The following is a 20,792-nucleotide window of genomic DNA, read 5'->3' as shown; positions in this document are numbered from 1 at the left end:
CTTCATTGTTCTCTTTATCAGATAAAGAAAAGACAAAAAAATCTTAAATAATATTGGTTATTAAAGACAGAGAGAGAAGAGAGAGAATAGAAATGAACTCTGATCTTTTTTATTTTTTGATTGAGTAACATTACAATGGAGGAATTACCTCTTCTTATATAGACAACAGGTTAGGCATCTAATCTTCTTCTAATTACATGTGTGCCACTAACTAACTTCCTAACTAACCTGTTGCCTCTCTTCCTTAATTACTATAGTGCCACTAACTAACTTGTAGTCTGACTAGCTTTATTACTCCTCCCGCAAGCTGAGCCGGAGGGACAAAGGGTCAGCTTGGTAGAAAGTAGACCAAAACGAGGTGAAGCCAACCGTTTTGTGAAGATATCAGCAAGTTGGTCTTTGGAAGAGAGAAATCGGATGAGAAGAGATTTGTTTGCAACCCTCTCTTGCACGAAGTGATAGTCTATCTCCACATGTTTCGTACGAGAGTTAATCATAGGGTTAGACGCCAAGAAGGTAGCGCCGATGTTATCGCACCAGAGAACCGGGGGAGAAGAAAGAGTCACATGATGTTCGACCAACAAGTACTGAAGCCAAACTAACTCGGAGCTTGTCATAGCAAGCGACTTGTATTCCGCCTCGGTGCTGGAATGAGCAACTATGGGCTGCTTTTTGGATCCCCAAGAGATAATGTTCGCACCTAGAAAGACGCAAAAGTCGGAGGTGGACTTGCGATCATCCGTGGAGCCTGCCCAATCGGCGTCTGTGAAAGCATGTAGGGAAAAAGAGGAACTTGGTTGGAGGGTAATGCCATGAGAAATAGTGCCCTTAAGGTAGAGTAAAATGCGCTTGACCGCAGCCCAATGGGTCGTGGAGGGGGCTTGCATGAATTGGGACACTTTGTTGACTGAAAAGGCAATGTCGGGTCGGGTAAGTGTGGCGTATTGGAGGGCGCCAACAATAGAGCGGTAAAGGTGCGGATCATTGAAGGGATCATCATCAAACTTGGAGAGGGTAGTTTTGGGACACATGGGAGAGGGAAGAGAGTTGGAGTCAAGCATGTTTGCTCGAGTCAAGACATCCTTGATGTACTTGGATTGTGAGAGATGAAGCCCTTTGGAAGCCGAGTTGACTTCAATGCCAAGAAAGTAGTGTAGTTGACCAAGATCCTTCACAGGGAAGAGCTTTTGAAGGGAGTGCATAAAGGAACGAATCACATCGGCACTAGAACCCGTCACAATGATGTCATCCACGTATACGAGTACTATGAGCATGATCCCTTTAGAAGAAAGGATGAAAAGCGAAGGATCGTAACGAGAAGCTTGAAAGCCTTAATCAAGAAGCGCTTTGCTTAACACGTGAAACCAAGCCCTTGGACTTTGCTTTAAACCATAGATGGCCTTGTTGAGTCGACATACGTGATGGGGCTTAAGTGGATCAATAAACCCCGGAGGTTGAGCCATATAGACCGTCTCTTGAAGGTCACCATGGAGGAATGCATTTTGGACATCTAATTGGTGAAGAGACCATCCTCGAGAGAGAGCAACGGTAAGTACAAGACGGATCGTAGTAGGTTGAACCACCGGGCTATAAGTTTCGAAATAATCAATTCCCTCTTCTTGGTGAAACCCTTTGGCAATGAGACGAGCTTTGTAGCGCTCAAGGGAGCCGTCCGCATGGCGTTTGATTTTGTAGACCCATTTACAACCAACGATGTTGTGAGTAGGAGAAGGTGAAACGAGGTCCCACGTGTTGTTGGCAAGAAGAGCATTGTGCTCTTTGGTCATTGCTTCGACCCAATGGTTGTGCGACTTGGCTTGATTGTAAGTCCTGGGCTCGGTATGAAGATAGGATTCGGTCAATAGAGCAACATGGTTGGTACGTTGATGAACTTTGCGACTTCTAGTGATCATAGGGTGCTGAGAACCAGTGTAGGGTAGAAGAGAAGAATTAAAGGTCTCAGATACAGGTGTTTCGGTAGAGATGGCAAGCTCTCGGTGTGTAGTCGGGTCTGGGTTTAAACCCAAGTTTTTGGCGCGCCTCTGATAAGTGTAGAGGGGAGGATCCGCTGCAGGGGTGGGAGGATGCGCAGATGGAGTTGCGCTGGAGATGGTCTTGGAAGGCGCTGGATCCGCTCCAACAAGAGGAGCACCCGAAGCAGCTGTGGAATTGGGAAGCGGCTATGTAGAGGGAGCAACCGGATCGGCTACAGAGAGGGGTGGACCCGAAAAGGGGGAAGGACCAGCAGAGGAGCAAGGATTAGAAAGGAGCGGTTCAGAAGTGAGTTGAGTGGGATGAGAGGTGAGGACCGGATCGGCTGTGGCAAGAGGTATGCAGCAAGGCTGTGGTGCGCAAGATCCTTCAAGAGGTGGCAAAACAGGGAGCCAAGCAGAGAAGTCCGAATCAGAGGCAGAAGCCGAAAAGGAACCAGAGAGCTGTTTCTTGAAAGGAAATTGAGACTCATCAAAAGTAACATGCCGAGATATGAACAAATTGTTAGTAGCAAGATCAAAACACTTATAACCTTTTTTAGAAAGTGAATAGCCAATAAATACACATGGTTTAGAACGAGGTTGTAACTTGTGTTTATTGTATGGTCTCAAGTAAGGAAAGCATAGACATCCCAAAACCCGCAAGAATTGATAATCGGGATATTTATGAAAAAGTTTAAAATAGGGAGAAGTAGAAGAACTTGTCGAAGGCATTCGATTGATCAAGTACACAACACTCGAAAATATGTCATCCCAAAACCGTTCGGGAATGGAAGCATGCGCCATGTTAGCAAGTGCGAGTTCTACTATGTGTCGATGCTTGCGTTCGGATACCCCATTTTGTTGGGGGGTATAAGGACAAGTCGTTTGATGAGTGATCGATGGAAAAGAGCGCGAGATGGGCTTGTATTCGGTACCACCGTCCGTTCTTAGAATTTTAATGGTCTGTTGAAGCAAATTCTCGACTTGACATTTAAATGCGGAAAAGACCCGCAACACGTCATCCTTAGAACGCAAAAAATAGATCCAAGAAAAGCGTGAAAAATCATCAGCAAACACAATATAGTAACGAAAACCGTTATTTGAGAGTAATGGTGCGGGACCCCACAAGTCCGAATACACGATCTCTAAAGGGGAAGAAGAACAAGAAGTAGTAGGCATAAAGGGTAAACGATGAGATTTAGCTACAAGGCAATCATGACAAATGTTCATTTTATTTCTACTACAAGGTAAACCACTACAATTTAAAATCTTGTGAGTAGTGATAGAAGAGGGGTGTCCAAGGCGATCATGCCAAGTGTTGATAGAGACTTTTTCACCAAACAATGCTTGAGGCTTCATGAGGAGGGGAAAGGTGTAGAGACCATGTTCAACCTTGACTCGAAGAAGAGTCCCCAAAGTGCGACGATCCTTTATCACACAACAATTAGAGAAAAACTCAATTAGAATGGAGTTATCCTTTAAAAGTTTAGATAAGATTACTAGATTTTTGGCAAAAGAAGGCACAACTAAAACATCATGTAGAGAGATCGTGTAATTCGGAAAATGAAAAATTGAGGTACCAATGTGACTTACAGTCATACCCGCACCATTACCCATGTGAAGCTTGTCGACTCCTTCATAAGGCATGTAGGACACAAGGTTGTTCAAGTCGCTCGTCACGTGGTGAGTTGCATCGGAATCGAGAACCCACTCGGGACCCGATGAGAAAGGGGTTTGCGCACTATTGGCTTGAAACGGTGCTGGCTGGACCAGATTTGCTTGAAAATGGGGCTGCTCAGGATATTTGGCTAAATCAGACCTATACCAGCAATTTCGGGCTTGATGGCCCTTTTTGTAACAGATCTGACAAATAACATCCTTGTCAGGATTCGGCCTAGAAGGCCTTTGAGAGGCAGAGTCACTTCTTGGGCCATTGGGCCTGGGATTAGAAGAATATCACTGAGTGTGGGGCTGAGAAAAATTGCCACTGGAACGGAAGTTGTGCTTATTGGATCGGTAACTATTGGATTTCGGACCCGTGCTGATTGTAAAGAGCTGTCGGATTTTGAGAAGAGGAAATATCACCTGAAGACTGAGAAAGATTCAATCTTGCTTCGTGACTGTAGAGGAGTGCTGTGAGATCAGCGACGGATCGGGGCGGAGCAGTTTGGACTGCGATGACTAGAGAGTCGAAGTCAGATCCAAGGCCTTGAAGGATGTACATCTGAAGGTCCTCGTCAGAAACAGGCTCTCCAATGAAAGCAAGCTCGTCGGCCACCGATTGGATTCTCTGAATGAATTCGAGGCAAGAGGCTCCGCCTTTGGAAGTGGTCTGGAGTCGCCGTCGGAGATCAGAGAGCCGTGCCCTAGATGTGGCAGAAAAGGAGCGCAGTAGAGTCTGCCACAGATCCGCCGAAGTCTTGGCGGAAACCACTTGAGCAAGAATCTCACGGGTGAGAGATGACCTGAGCCAACCTAATAGCATCTGATCCTGCTTGTACCAAGGTAAGTGTGTGGGATTGGTTTTGGTGACACCATCGGCAGTGGTGACTAGCAAAGAAGGGGCGGGTGACTCAAGAAAGTGATACAAGTCGTATGCGTGAAGAAGAGGTACGATCTGAGATTGCCAAGACAGATAATTGTCTCGGTCAAGCTTGGTGGATACAGGAATCGTGAACATCACCAGTTGATGTTCTGGTGTGCTGTGAGAGGGAGCGGAAATGGTGGAGGAAGCACCAGAGTTCACCAATGGATCAGTTTCCATGACGCTCTGATACCATAAAGACAGAGAGAGAAGAGAGCGAATAGAAATGAACTCTAATCTTTTTATTTCTTGATTGAGTAACATTACAATGGAGGAATTACCTCTTCTTATATAGACAACAGGTTAGGCATCTAATCTTCTTCTAATTACATGTGTGCCACTAACTAACTTCCTAACTAACCTGTTGCCTCTCTTCCTTAATTACTATAGTGCCACTAACTAACTTGTAGTCTGACTAAATCTATTAGTTATTATAAGTAGCTTTTGAGTTCTAAATAATTGCATGACCCGTAATTGTACCTAGTCTAATAAAAAGGGTAGATGACGATGTTGTTATGTTATATGTGAGCGTGACCACCTAACCACCAAGAGAAAAGAATCAAAATATGCTAACCGAACAAGATCCCTTGACAGTGAGCTTTTTCAATGTTCACAATTTATACAATGCGCTCTCTAACTTGCACTTGGATTCGGCTCGTTTCACTGGTTGATCGAAGAGGCATGTATCTGACATGCCATAGAATAGTGGGATCAGTTGACCCCACTCAGATTTGCAAACTAAAGTCAGTACATTTATTTTTGGCATCAAAACCACATTATAATAAGGAATTCATAGTGCTGAAATATTATTTTTTTTCTTTTGCCACTGCAGCACTGCTTACTGGGAAATTTTGTTTTAACAATTTTGTGATCTTTTAATAAAATGTTGCCTACTCAGGTGAGGTATCTCATTTATTTTTACTGACCAAGTTAAAAAGGTCAGTGATTGTAAGGTGCAGCAACCACATGCATCAACATAAAACATTTTTTTTCCTTTTAGTTTTTCAAATTCAATTTAATGAAAAAAAAAATTACACTAGACAACAAATGTAATACCCTTGATGTTTTTATGTAAATGGTCAAGGCATTTAAAATGAAAAATAATAGATCTCATTAGCATCAATGAAAAATGAGGAACCTCCTCAACTTCACTCTATGTAGGTAGTCAAAAACTCAAAATTCATTTTGCTTTATGGTCTCTGCTGTGATTAAATGAATAATCTTAGAAACTTCTTTGACTAATGCCAAATAACGATTAAAACAATGCACCATTTGAATTCCCAAATAATGTGAGGTACTCTGCGGTGCGGGTGGGGTGTGTGTTATTAACAACTTGGCCACAAACAACCTGCATGCCTATCGAAACCATCAGATCTTACCACAACCATGCAAATTTCCAAAAAGAATGTTACATAATAAGCTAAATGTACTGGGTTTACTTTACATGGTATGGGTTTCCAATCATCGAAGCAACAATTGTTGCATTGAATCTACATTATAATATAGCCACCCCAAATCACCACTAAGAGCATGGCCTTTCTAGGGTTGGGTTTTGCAAGGATGCAACCAAACCCTAACATTTGAATATTACACAGCAACAATCTCAGCATTGCATGCCAAAAATTGCGCAGAAGGAAGGCCAGATAGTGCACTCGGAAGCTCCGTGTCCATTGGATCGATGGCTGGGATTGCCTTTGACAAATCGTCTGTTGAGAATGGAATGCTGTAAATAAAAATCATAAAAAAATAGTGAGCTAATTTATATGTTGCACTTAATAAGCTACAGAAATTACAAAATTAACCAGGAGTGAATAGTAAGTACCTTAAATCATCATCCAATAGAAATGAATTTGAAGTGAGATTTTGAGAATCTTTGTTGACCATCTCCCTCATTGAAGTAACAACCTATGTGATAATTCACATTATATTTACTATAGGGGGCAAAAAAAAAAATCAGCCTGACAGAAATTCATGCTACATACCTCACTGGACACACCTTGTGTGCCGTACTTGTCATCCCAGTACATCGAGCATATACGGTAGATTTGTCTAACACTCAAGGCCTGGCAAATAACAATAAAAGAATCATGAAAGGAATTCAAAATAAAACCATATGATTATGAAAAAAAATTGGTTTTTAGATTAACATACCGGGCATAAGTCTTGCCTTATCTCTTCTAGTGTCCTTTTCCTCTTTTGGTGTATAACCTTGTAATATTAAAGTGTATGATAAAATTATAACCACAGAAATAATAAATTTATTAATCAATAAGTACATAAATGGTAAGTAAATAGGCGCATTACCAGAAAACCAACAGCTTGCCTGATGTAATTAAGTTCATGCCATGAGGTCCCAGCATACTAAGGCAGGAATGAAAAAATAATTAAGCAGAGTCGCAAAATTTTATTTTATCAGAACATGAACAAAATTTAAACAAAACTAACCTCTTCTGTGACATCAGCTATCCATTTTTCTAATAATAAGAGGCCAGACTTCACATACTCCCCATTAGAAAACGTGCAACATTCACGTCTTAAAAGAAGGCTACAAATATGAAATAAGTATGTGAACCATCTGATGCAATCAGTGTTCTAAATAGCTAGCTATAGCTACACTATAGCGGCGCTATAGCTTTTTCGGACCCTAAAAGCTATGGCGCTATGGGCGATATATAGCTAGCTACTTAGTGCAATCGTTTTTTTTTTTAACCGTCCCGTAATACCGCTATAATCGCTATTTAAACCATTGGATGCAATAGACAATTAAAATCAGGGGCAGATCTCCCAGGGGGTGATTAGTCACCCCCATGATTTCTAAATTTTTATTCATGTATGTTGAAATTTAGTTTTGATATAGTTCAGCCTCCCTCGTGAAATGTAAAATGTGTGATTGTAGCCTAGTGGTTAGAAATCCATTTAGTGGTTGTGGAGATTGGATTCAAATCCCACTGACCACACAATATGTATTTTCACATATAATGCATTTTTGTGTTTCAGCCCCCCTATCTAAAATTTCTAGTTTCGCCCCCAATTAAAAGGTGGTACATTTACTATCATGAGTTCTTTCTTACCTGTTGAAAAGCTGGATGTTGATGAATGAAAAGAGCTGGGTGATAAGTTTACGAATAAAAAATGATGGCACCTACAACACACATAAAATATTATCAATGCATGCTAGCGTCGCATGGTTCCAGAATATTAGTGATATCTAGAAATACAACTTGGTACACATCAAATAGAGTATAAAAACATACATGATTCTCTTGCAGCCGGTGCATAAGGGAATTAAGGAATTCAATAATTTTGTCCCAGTGAATGTTTGTCAGTGGCTGAGCAGCACCCCCAGGGGATTTTGTTGATTTACCAGATTGCCCCCTAGATGATTTAGGAGCCTACACACAAAATCCATAAAATTGCCAACTAAGTCTTCGTACTCAGTGCCAACAAGTCGACAGCACATACACAGAGCACAAAATACAATCCAAAAGAAATTATGAAAACCTGAATGCAGAGGCTGAGGAGCGGTAAAATCTCCTTTTTCAGGCTCTCCCTGAGATGGCCAAATATCTTCTCCAAAGAGGCCGTTAGTTGCTGTTTGAACATTATCGCCGGGTATCTTGCTTCCACTTGGCTTAGTGTTTCTTCTAGCCCAAATAACTTTGTTGGTGATTTGATCGTCTGTATAATCACAATTCACGCTATAAAACAAAAATCAAACACCAACAGATTTGCCCAGTAACTTTCACGAGTAAAAGGTATGAGAATTCAGATCCCCTAAAGTAACTCTAATTTTGAATTTGGATCAAGAACATTCAATCTGATGGTCCAAATATAAACTCAAAAGGGAATCCGGACCCAATAGGCACCGCATACATTAGATAAGTTGTCATTACCACCAACCAGATGAGTTGATACAAGTTGGATAATGAACACAGCTTCCTTTTTCTTGTTTTGATAAGTCTTAGAATTTCCTGGTTCATCTTTTTTCATGGTTAAAAAAATGAAAATAAAATAAAAACATTCAGATTCAAAGTTTGGACAGGAAGCAACCTGCATAAGTTTGCCTCCAAAACTCAATGAATTAACAGAGCGGCGAGCAGGTGTGGTCAGAAAACCATTGGAGCGAAGATTTTTTTGTAAGAGGCAAAGTAATGCACTTGTGTTTGATAGCCAATACGGTAATAAGTTACTGTCCTCTTCATTCTCCTATTAAAGTCATTCAAAGAGAAGGTCAAGTGTTATTTCACTCTTTTGCCAAGTTAAAATATAAACTAAGACACAGAAAAATCTAAGAATATTCTTTTCATAAAAAGAACATATTTACCAAGGTGAATTACCTTTAGGACATCATTAATTGCCTCAATTATAAAATTGAAGATATCGGTCCTTTCAGATTCATAAGCACGCCAGTGGAGAAGGCTTTTGTACATTATGCATGCAGCAACTGGTTTGTCTTTTCTGAAACCCAAGTTTTCACGAATGCACTTCAAAAGAAGTTCGTGATGTTCCTGTGAAACAACATTAAAGAAAATAATATCAGATCATTTCTAACAGAAGTCTTACTAAAATAATAAGGTAGTACTTTGCAAATATGTGATATTGTAAAGAATGAGATATTCTACCCCTGAAATGTAAGATTTCTAATAGTTTCCCACTATTTTCAGAGAACGAGTGAAATGGTCTTGCTTGCATCTGACTCCTATGGTTTACTAAATGGGATTCTGCACTTTCTTTAGGACATATAATTTTACTTTCTCATGTGTAGACTCATGACATTACATGTCCTTACAGGGAATATATGCAAGTTTTTACGAAAAAACTCACCTCGTGCCTCTCAGTAGTAATCCGGGTTCGTCTTGATCCTGTTAGGGTTTGTGAGTAAGGAACCAAATATTTTGTCGAGGTTGGAGTTTCCTGGAGTTCCATAATCAGCATTTGTAATCACACAAACTCTAATATAATACACAGTAAGACTTACAAAGCTACAAATTCTAAAAGAGATTTAACTTACAAATAAAGACTTCTCTGTACTTGAAGGAACTGCAAGTGCACTTGAATACTTACTCTGCCGAAAGATATACAATGCAGATAATTAGAATTAGATAAACAAAAAAGAATAACTTGAAAGAATGCAGTAATAAAGTTGTTGTGCTTGAAAACAAAAGAACAAAGATGAGAAATTTAAGTAAAATAACCTCAGAAAATGTCTTAGGTGTGACAGCATAATTGCTTAGTGGTGATGCATTAATTGCATTCTGTCTTAGAACTTGGTTTTCTTTTTGTATACTTGACAGCTTCTCCTCTAGCCTGCAAACAGAAACTCAGTTAACTAACATACCACAACACAGGAACATACCGTTGCATAATAATAAACCAATATAAAAATGACTTATAAATAACATTCGGTTGGTTGAATCCAAAGAAGTAACAACAATTGATAATTCCAACAAAAGATCCATTCAAAAAGGTTTTACATGAAGAACAACAATAGCTTTGGAGAAAAGTTACCAGAGTTGTATTGGGTAGTCCCTGTTCCAAACAAAATGAGAGTACACAAATTGATATAAAACATGTTTAAAAAAAAATGAAAAAAATTATACTTTTCGAATTTTTGCTGGAGTTGTTTGCATTTTCCTTCTGTATCTTGTAACTTCTCTAGAGTGTCATCACTACACTTCCTGGCTGTAGAAAGCTCGGCTTCCAAATCTGAAGTCTTCTTTGAAAATGATTCAACTAAAGTCTAGTGTGTAATAAAACACAAGGACTCAGTTAAATACAATAAAAAAAACAGCAGAATTTTAGCTTTGTAAAGTCTGTTTTACCTTGAGATGGGAATTTTCTTGTTTCACCTCTGTCATTTGAGTCAAACTACCCTTCAGATTTGTTATTTCCTTCAGGGAGCAGTCTAACTGTCCTTGAACTGAAATGTACTTGCCATGTTCAATTTCAGCTGCTACTTTAGCTGCTGCGCACGCAGCACTGGACTCCTCCAGTGCCTTCTGTAGCTTCATTACCTCAGCCAACTTAGACTCCTCAGTAGCCAGCTGTGTGGTTTTAACAAATTGCAAACCAAAGATATCATGCTCAAAGGGTTGCCCACAAAATATGTTTTATCATTTTTTCATAGATGAGTTTCTTCACTAGTTATCTAATGACATGCACTTTTTTGAATGCATAAATTACCGGAACCGGGCACAGAAAAAAATTAAAGAGGTAAGGAAAAATTATTTGATACCCGCAGCTTCCTTTCAAGATCACATCTCAAGGAAAGTTGCTCCAGCTTTTCCTCAAGCTTGCTCTTTGCTGCACGTAATGCACCAGTTTCATTCGCAGCCTAGAGTTCAAGTAAAAACAAGGAACATTAAACCATTGCTAGAATGAATCAATGCATATCAACAAACTGATAACATAAAGCAAAAAAAACAAGACAGAACATTACAATATTTGAAAAAGAAATATTATGGGCTTGTTCAGCACACAATGAGAGAGAGAGAATAGGTTCAATCGTGTTCAAAATGCACAAAATAGAGGAATAGTGGAACTGGGCCTGTTCCAGTGCAGGGAGAATGCACTCTTCCTCTAGTCTATCAGTCCAGGAACATGGAATAGTCTATATTTATGGCATAGGGAGGGAATAAAGTTCAAAACAGGGGGGTATAACAGTAAATTTTAATCCCAATTCCACTTTTTCACTTTTGTACAATTTTGTTCAACACCTATTGTGAATGAAACAAGGTAAAGATAAATACCACTCTAAGTCTCCTTAGTTCCCTTCGAGCGAGCTTTCGTCTCCAAGCACACTGAATTTTTATGGCGGAGCTCCTGCAGTGCTTAAATGTTCTCAAAACCTGCCTCCTCCTCCAACAAGCCTAGTTCCCAAAAATATTAATGAAGAAATATTGATTTACAAGTTCCAATAATTGGAAGTCATCACTACTTTTTTAGATTGTATACGAATCAAGGGAAGTACCTGGATGAGTAAGGCAGCCTTCTGCTCTTTAAAGCAGATAAATTTCTGACGAGTAATGAAACCACGGATGACAGCCTGGATAAGGACAGCAGAAGAATGGATTCTCAAGAAATAACAGCGCATTAGCCACTTTTTGAGATGCTTTTGAATTATCACAGCTGCATATGTCCGTCTTTTATGCTCATATAATCTCCTTGCTAAGCAGCCTGTAATAACAACATTACTTTAATTTAGATAACAGATTATTTAGTTACCAGATATAGGGTCTAAAAGTCCAAGTTCAAGCTTTTTTCTTGTCCCTTTTCCACTTTATTTGGTAAGGATACAAGTTTTCTATCCAAAAAGGCCTAAAAGCAATTAAAAAATTATAAACAACAATTATTGAAAATAAAAATAAAAATAAAAACTCCAGATAATATGGGACATGTCAATGCTTAACATTTATGATGAAAATAGGATTTTGATATTCAACCATTTAATTTATAAATTCATCCATATGTCTAGAATAAGGGAAACAATTCAATGCTATAATGCAACAAACAAACAAACAAACAAATAAGAATACTAAATGGGATAGGCACCTCTACAGAAAGCTTGAAGAGATATAGAAGCCTCTCTTGTGTAAAGGAATTCCTTGCGAGTGATAAATGTTCTGAAGCGAGACTGAATGAGCCTCGCAGCATTGTCAAGAACCTCACTCCTTCTCATATCTAAAATGGCTATCTGACCCGCTCTAAGGAAAACTTTGCTCCTACCTAGCTGTAAACATAGCAATTGTTTACAATGCCTCATGGTTGATCCTCGAAAAATTAGAAGCTTATGAACTCCCTAATCTGTTTCTAGAGTGAGGCCATGTTACTATGCATAGCGCATATTGGTCCGTACTATGTATAAATATCTTTGTTCCCAAAGTTTAAACAGTCGATCTGAGCCGGTCAACATGATCTCCATATAAAAATGTATTTGCAAACTAAATTTCACATTTTTTAGAATCATTCTACTATTTTTCTAGATGGGTAGAAAATCACTACTTTTGAATGGTCTAGAATCTTTATATCAAGTGATTTTCTACCTATCTAAAAAGATAGTAGAAATAATTAAAAAAATATATAAAATTTGATCTACAAGTAAATTTTCATATGGAGATCATGTTGCACAGTTCAACTCGACTCTTTGGACTTTGAAAATGGAGATATTGGTCCATATTACGGACCAATATGCGCTATGCACAGTACCGTAGCTTCACTCTTGTTTCTAATGCTATATTATGGGTTTACAGTCACATATTAGATGCTTCACTACTGCCCTGTCAAGAAGTTGGGAAAAAAACTTGATAATAAAATAAACCAAAAGAACCACCGACAATAGTGACAATGTCAGGTACCAGAGCATTAGTAAGATGTATTGAAATATGTGTTGACTGGTATCATGATCCTTTGCAGAAGTACCAAAAGTGATTTAGAGGACAATAAGTACCTGAAAATTATCAAGACTCAGCTTCTCGAGGATTCCTTTTGTAACAGCCTTTTCATCATAGCTGTAAATGCAAATTAGCACAGAAACTAAATTTTTTTATCAGAAGTAATTATGTTAAATGATAAACCTGTAGAGGCTAAACATACCTCCCATCCATGAGCTCAAGAGCAAGAAGGCCAAAACGGTCCACAAATTCAAAATATGACCTTCTAGTAGGGTACCCAGCGAGGCTGATCCTAACTGCCTCTAAAACACCCTGCAGAAAACACATAAAAGCTGTAATGCCTCTTATGGAACTAAACGAATCCGCAGAAGCATCCAATTAACAAATATGGACTACCAGAAAAGTAAAGAATTAAGTGCCACTTACACCACACCGGAGTTGATGCAATACACTCTGGTTTTCAAAGATTTGAGGACGATTGAGAGAATTGGGCTTCACACATCGTACGTAGTGAGGCTCAGTAGACTTGAGTGTGTCCATAAGTGATTGGAGTTGTTGCTTTAAAAGAAAAAAAAAATATACATATTTTTAGTCTCGATCCCACCATCTAAAAAAATGTACATAGATTGGCCCAAATTCTGATCAGACTGTGTTGATTTAAACTCAAAATTTGGATTACTTGAGGCTATCCGGACCCCTAAATACCCATAGTAATTGAAGCCCTGTGGTACCTTAAATCTGGAGGAAACGGATGAGAACTTGTATGAGGATCTAGAAGATTCATCTGGGAGGGATGCAAACAGGCCCGAAACAAATGAGCATTTGGAAGAAGACAAGAGATTGCAATGCTCAACAATAACATAATCTCGGTTCTTATCCAAAAATGAATCTGTTTGGTATGTGACCTGCATGAAATCACACAAGTTTTATGTTCTTAGGTATATTATAAATTATGGCGTATTTTTGTGAAAGTTTGAAGGGATTCAAGGAACTGTGTTACCTTCCCAGCATAATGGCATAGAGTGAAATCAGTTTCTGAGAACTTGGTCTTTTCTAGTCTAGAATGAGAGCGAAAGCTTTGGAACAGCTTAGTCGAAAATGTCTCATGGGTTGATTTCGGAAACATACTGGAGAAAAGGAGAAGGAGAAAGAATGATTAACATTGCACAAAAGAGCTTGGTGACCAAGCAACACAGTAGCAGACTCAAATTAACAATGCCAAAAAAAGGTCTTACCAAGCTTCGTCCAGCAATGAGATAATTCCAATCGGTTTCTGTAAGACAACAGAAGATGAAAGAAATCACTTCCAGAACAAAATTAACTACTCAATGATACAAGCTTGTATGCACATGCACATACAAATGAGACATTCATAGGAATTTTCATGGATAACCATAACATGTTTCAATGATGTAGCTTCTCAGAACTTTAACAGTAAGATGTGCCAGTGGTATGGCACCCAGTACATATGTGAATTTTTTTTTCTTTTTTTCGCGGTTCATTGATTAGACTCCGCATCACTTCATGAAAGAACAAATAACTACAGAAAAATGACATCGTTAATACCAGTACTAAACATGGTTTGTACTATAACAAACATGCCAAATATCATGAACTATTGGTTCGTACAATTATGGGAATAGTTTTTCATCTATACACACACACACACACAATGTCCTGCTACAAGTATCAATTTAGACACTTTCTACAACTCTACATAGGGCACACGAACATGCACAACAAAACATGCCAAATCACCTAACCTAACAGCTTGAAATGTCATTATGAAAAAATGGGGAAAGAACCTTTTCTATCAAATCCAGGACATCTTGGTTGTCAATAAATTCAATATAACTCCAGTTGATTTCCTCATTGCTATATTCTTCCTGCTCCATCTTAAACACATGCTGTGAAAGAAAAAAAAAACAGAAACAACAATCAGGTACAGTCTCAGATTCTATTAAGCAAGAAAAAAAAATTTAGTAGGTGCCTATTATAGAAAAATAAAATATATATAGAAAAAAATTAATAATAATAATAATAAAGAGACATTCTAATAGTACCTCATTAAAGTGTTGTTGGAGCTTCTCATTTGCAAAGTTAATACAGAACTGTTCAAAGCTGCAGAAACAGATCAAATATATCAGATCAGTACATATGCATTTGTAATTATTCAGACAATCATGATAAATAGCAATCACAAAGAAAGAAATCGGAACTATCTAAGACCTGTTGCTAGTGAAACATTCAAAGCCATATATATCCAAGACACCAATTTGAACTTTTGAATTCTCATCTTGGCCGATCGATTTGTTAATGTTTTCTACAAGCCTGCAATTTTTGAGTTGCCATAGTGAATTAAAATTAATTTAGTCATCAAGCACAAAATAATGCACAAACAAAGTAGAGAAGAGGTCATGCCAATCGAAGAGCTTGGAATATACAGTCTTCGCAAGAGCATCACGGTTAGCAGCAGCAGCCTCACAGTCAAGGAATTTTACAATTATGCCCTCCCGAGTCTGAATGGACCGACTGCACAATGTTGTGACCAATAGGTCCGCATCACACCTAAGAATTGGACGTTTGGTAGTGTCAAATTATGAAACAAAATAATCTATTAAAAAAGAGTGCATAAAAGGAATTTTTGTAAATCTATCCTTACATAAACAGCTCAGCAGCCATTTGAAGATGGAAGTTAGATTTTGAATCCTTAATAACTGATGAATCATAATCCTTTCCTGGAGAAAACTCAATATTCCCAAGATGAAGAATAGCAGCTAATGTTCGAAATATAGCCTCCTGAAATTGAAAAAAAAAAAAAAAAAAAAAACGGAAACAAAAAGCAACACGGATAGGTTTCAATCAAATTTATCCTGTGCACATAGAGAAACAGGAAAAAGTTAAATACAGATCATCAAACCTGGTCATTTCCAGTAATTCCAACAATGGTCATCGCCCGTTTTGTCCTGGCATATTCTTCAGCATTACTGGACCCCTCCAGTTCATATGTATTGCTTTGGTTCAGGTAATGGAAGCTGCTAGGATGGCCAAGCTTGTATTTCTCAGCATACTGGAGTCACAAAAACCAAGGAAATAGTAAGACCACAGCTTTTAGCAATGGAAAAGGAGGATACTAGGGACTACAATTGTCAATTAATATATTATTATTTTTTATTATAAAACTCTTGATTGTGCTCATCAACACCCAGACTCTTTTGAGAGGTCACTGTCTTAAGCCCGTAGCACATGTGACATTGACACGAGGAGTTCCGCTTCGCAATTAAGTTTTTTTTGTCTTTTTTGAATTACGTCAGTAGGTTACCAATTTGGATCCTCAAAGATAACTTATTTTGGAGTGTTCAAAAATGTATCAGATGGATAAAACAAATTTGATTAAAATTTCACATTACAACTTTAGAATAAGAAGTTTTAAAATTCAAGGAAATAATTGAACCATGAATTTCGTTACCTCTCCAGAAGCACATAGCTGGTAGAAACAATGGAAGTTTCTTTCAGGGTTGGTTATCTGCACAACCCGTGACCTCTCAAGAAGATATGTCCTTATGGCCGCACCAGATATTCTGCCTCTTGCGTCAAATTGGATCTCCACGAACTTTCCAAATCGACTTAAGCCATAAAAGAGAGAAAAGCAAACAGCCTTTAAACCAATCCAGCAATAAACAATTAACTAGGGTTATGCAGTATGCACAATTTCTTGCATAGAACTCTAAAATTTCATGTCCTTAACGGACACATAATTTCTTTGTCTATTGATTTATAACTAATTATCATACATGTAAAAGTTAGGGGAAAACTACTCCATAGCTTTCCATAAAAACCTAGGTATCTAGCAAATAAATTCAGAGCTTGCTTGATTATTAATTTTGCCTTGGTACGACCCGAAAAAGAGGCTCTTAGAACTAGAATTGAAATTGTCAATATAAAATTTGATGTACTTATTCTATGCTACAACTAACTGTTGAGTGCTATGTACAAAAAGAGATTCAGTCAGATATTGTTTACAAATATAGTAAGACATTTGTTGTAATTCGCAAGGAGAAAAAAAACATCATGAAGGATAGAGGATATTAGCAGTAAATAGGCACACCTTGAGTTGTCATTTCTGACTGTTTTAGCATTGCCAAATGCCTCCAACAGAGGATTAGACTGAAAAGGAAAAAAAATATAAATAGGAAAATAGAAAGGTTATACAAATGGGCCAGGAAAGAAAAATGCAAATCAGTGTTAACGAATTTCATTTTCACACAGAGCTTGAACTAGGGTGTCAACGGGTCCAGTCAGGTCGGCTCGACATTCTTTTATTATTTTCCTCCAACTCTACCCAACCCATGTAACTTGATTGCTTATTATTATTATTTTTTTATGTGTGCAACTTAATCTTAAATAATATATAATTAATCTAAATTAGTGCAATAAACTTTAATTACTGATAAATTTCAACTTAAATCTATCAAAACACAATTAAATGAGTTGGATCAGCTCTGACACAAAACGAGTCAATTTTCTAGACACGTACCCGACCCATTGGGTCAGGTCAGAAATTGACATCCCTAGCTTGAACTAAAAAAGAAATAATGTGAGAGAAAAAGCGTACTTCAAGGACTTGTTGTTCAACTGAGCGGTCATCAATAACAGCTCTGCCCCCAACAAAGGTTAGGTACTGCATGATAAGCTTAGTAGTCTCTGTCTTCCCAGCCCCGCTTTCTCCACTGACTAAAATTGACTGACTCCGAGCCTCACTCATCATAGCTCTGACAACAATAACAGATTATTAAATATTTTTGCTGTTCTTGGAATCATGTTATTGTAAACACCAAGAAATATATTGTCTCACACTCTTACAGAAAACTCCAATGGAACTAACCAGAAGAATTATTAAGGCCTTATTATTCAGTAAAACGTGTTTGCTGATGAAAGACAGTACCATATATAAGAAATGCACCCACCTGTAAGAGGCGTCAGCGACGGCAAAGACATGAGGACTCAAGTCGCCCAACCTCACACCCTTATATTGCTCCATCATGTACTCATTATACAAATGTGGAAGCTTTGTGAATGGATTGACAGCAATCAGTATGGTCCCTGTATACGTCTGAATTTCAAAAGTTATGGCAGGTTAAAATTTATGTTTTGGCTCAATGTAACATGAGCACTGGCCAAGATACGAAAGACACTTTGCTAAACAAAAAAACATATCTTGCAAGTAACCACCTTGATTTGCGAAAAACACACAACCTCAGACTAGTGGCATGATAAAGGTTTGCTAAAAATATAACTATTGTGCCCCCAAACAAGTAATTAATATTTTCTTAGGGAATCCAAGGTGATATAAAATCAAGACAAGCAAAATATCATGTTCCGTTCAAGACTTATATGAAATATCTGTTAAAAATTGTAGCCATTGCAGTTTAGTGCGCATTGATTATAACAATCACTGCCAATTAGATAAGATTTAATATTGATGACTGGCCCTAATGCAGTTAACAGCCCTTTTTTTAAGCCTGAGTTGAACTAAAATCAAGCAAAGCAAATTTAGATGCAGTGATGCAGATCTATATTAACTAATGTGTATGATTTGTTCAAATAAAATATGAAATCAAAGCGCATGCAAAATATTCATTTTGATCAAGAAACATTGAGTTTAATAAGTGAAGAAATAAAGAAAAATGACAAGACATACAGTTGACAAATATGCCCCCAATACAACTTATAAAAATCTTTGTATTATTAGTTAACAACGGCCGAGTCAAATCTTCACAAGCCCAAGTTGAACTTAGGTCAGGACAAGAAACTCAGATTTTTGTTTCCAGGCCAAGTTGAACTACTTAACATACTATTTTTTTTCCCTTTTTGTTTTTTTGATAAAAAAATCCTAAGCAATTAGATTAATATAAAAAGAAATATGGGCAATTTAGTCATCTTGCTTTAGCTATCCGTATATGCTTAACAAGTATAGATGAAAGGGTAACATAATTCAGGTGCACTTGTAGCAAGAATTAGCAAGTTGGCCCCCCTTTTTGTTAAGTAAGCACAAGTTTGACTGAACCGATGTAGCAATTTTAGGTATAGGAGTACAGATTAGTACAACGTGCCCCTAAAACAATTACGCAAGTAATGTTGAAACAAAAATAAGGAAAATCTAGTCAATTTCGCTTGAACAAAACTTTCATTTTAGGACGTGTTAGATAAAAAGGGACAAGAAGACACGTACGTATATCTCGTTGAGAGCATATCTCCTCTTGAGATTGTAAAGGACACCTGGCTCATTGAGATATGTCAATTTGGTCATGTCATCCACATGGCCACCGCTCAAATCTTCATCTGTATCTCTTGGCAGTAACTTATCTGGTCCAGTGGTTACCTATTGATTATAGACATAGGTAAATTCAAAATACATTCAGAATGGAAAACATGCCCCTTTATTTTGGATAATTTGCTCAAAATAAATGTTATAAGGGAGTCATATTAATCTAAAGAAAAGTAAAGTATGATAGTGCTAGGCATCTCTTCACTGAATTTCCAACATGGAATTTGAACGCCAAACTTAGAAATGAACTACAAATTGCCAATTTTACGTGTCTCGGGGGAGTATCACTATCAACGAAGAAATTACAGCCTGATGAGCTACCAGTTTGAGGCACACATGTTGCACAAACTATATTATCAAGTTGATCATAAGATTTGTAAAATAAATTTTAATTGTGATTCAATGCTAGCTAATAACAGCAAGGCTCCATTTGCAAACTCAGCTCCAGAAATGCTCGTGCATTTTAAAGGAGTAGAACATTCAAATAAACAGCACATTTAGAGACTCAGATACGAAAAATCAAACAAATTTGACTTAGAGAACAAGAAAAAGTAATCAACGCACCTTCTTTCTCTGATTCGTAAGCACCACAAAGAGATTATCTTTCAAATCGACCACTTCCCCTTCCACCCAGGCAAGCTCTTTATCCTCGAGCCAAACCTTCGACCCCTTTCGAAAGCTCATCTCCAATAACCAACTGAATGACACTACTTGGATCGAAGAAAAAGGAACAGTATATTTGTATCAAAATATAATTCACAAAACAAGAACAAACAAGAGGGAGTGGAGAGGGCCGAGATGGAGAAACCCTAGAGAGAAGAGGGAAATAAAATCAGATGCACGAAAGAAGATTAAAATTTGAAACTGCGTGTCCGTTCAAACTTTCGGATTCATGGCGATTGCTTCTTTGGCGCTCCTTCAAATCCCAAATAAAAGAATGAAAATATTAAATACTTTAAGAACACTTCCAGTGGAGCTGCCCCAATATGTTAAACTAATACCTGCACTTGGATCAACGTATGTTTTGTCGTTACCATGTAACAAGTGAGGACCCACCTGCCATGACAAAGAAGTATTGTAGTGTACCACGTTCAAATAAAATTGTAATCTACTGTTCTGAGATTGCTTGGGCTTGCTCGAAGTGCAGTTTCCTCCATTTGGGTAATCGGGTCCTGTTAAAAATATGCCAGCACCCGGTTCATCTAGAGTTCACTCATATTGTACCACTGAAAAATAAGGCCCACTGGGTAAGCTCTGTGACCCGGGTGCATTTAAAGGGTAAAAAACATCGAAACCTGAAGAAGCAAACCCTTGTGGTCTGGAAAAAAAATATCAGAGTTGCCATCGGTTTAAATTGTAAGGGCAATTTCGTCATATTAAGCTTACGTAAGATTTAAGAACGAGCGAAATCCCTGCCTCGGGTCGGCGGACAGCACTGGGTAAACATTTTAACACAGTAGTTTTGGCTTCATGCAGCGCACTGATTTTAGAATCCAACCAGCGCTGCATGAAATCAA

General features: G+C 38.0%; 1 protein-coding gene across 2 annotated transcripts; it reads right to left on the bottom strand.

The window, feature by feature from the left end:
• Positions 1–5,950: 5,950 nt before the first annotated feature.
• On the bottom strand, positions 5,951–20,223 carry LOC144553373 (protein OPAQUE1-like). Of its 2 annotated transcripts, none has more exons than XM_078301506.1 (38): positions 19,840–20,223; positions 19,180–19,329; positions 17,915–18,060; positions 17,563–17,719; positions 17,056–17,114; positions 16,417–16,573; positions 15,868–16,017; positions 15,610–15,746; positions 15,369–15,515; positions 15,177–15,278; positions 15,011–15,068; positions 14,753–14,854; positions 14,183–14,220; positions 13,948–14,074; positions 13,679–13,852; positions 13,374–13,505; positions 13,150–13,259; positions 13,004–13,064; positions 12,109–12,286; positions 11,528–11,733; positions 11,307–11,426; positions 10,793–10,891; positions 10,380–10,601; positions 10,158–10,297; positions 9,753–9,864; positions 9,569–9,622; positions 9,382–9,471; positions 8,895–9,065; positions 8,608–8,763; positions 8,059–8,235; positions 7,812–7,949; positions 7,629–7,699; positions 7,003–7,102; positions 6,862–6,918; positions 6,709–6,765; positions 6,540–6,620; positions 6,380–6,462; positions 5,951–6,280 (listed from the first exon to the last, which is right to left on the bottom strand). In XM_078301506.1, exons 1-38 carry the CDS (start codon positions 19,957–19,959, stop codon positions 6,145–6,147), a joined length of 4,575 nt encoding a protein of 1,524 aa, XP_078157632.1. In that variant the 5' UTR covers positions 19,960–20,223; the 3' UTR covers positions 5,951–6,144. The 2 variants fall into 2 exon arrangements, with proteins under 2 accessions (XP_078157632.1, XP_078157631.1); XM_078301505.1 differs by having other exon boundaries at positions 9,569–9,626; positions 9,754–9,864; positions 19,840–20,211.
• Between the last annotated feature and the right edge of the window lie 569 nt (positions 20,224–20,792).

This window comes from Carex rostrata, chromosome 4, assembly GCF_964058835.1.
Source record: "Carex rostrata chromosome 4, lpCarRost1.2, whole genome shotgun sequence".
Classification (NCBI taxonomy): domain Eukaryota; kingdom Viridiplantae; phylum Streptophyta; class Magnoliopsida; order Poales; family Cyperaceae; genus Carex; species Carex rostrata.
Note: the sequence above shows the minus strand (reverse complement) of the source record. Positions and strands in the feature narration are given on the sequence as shown.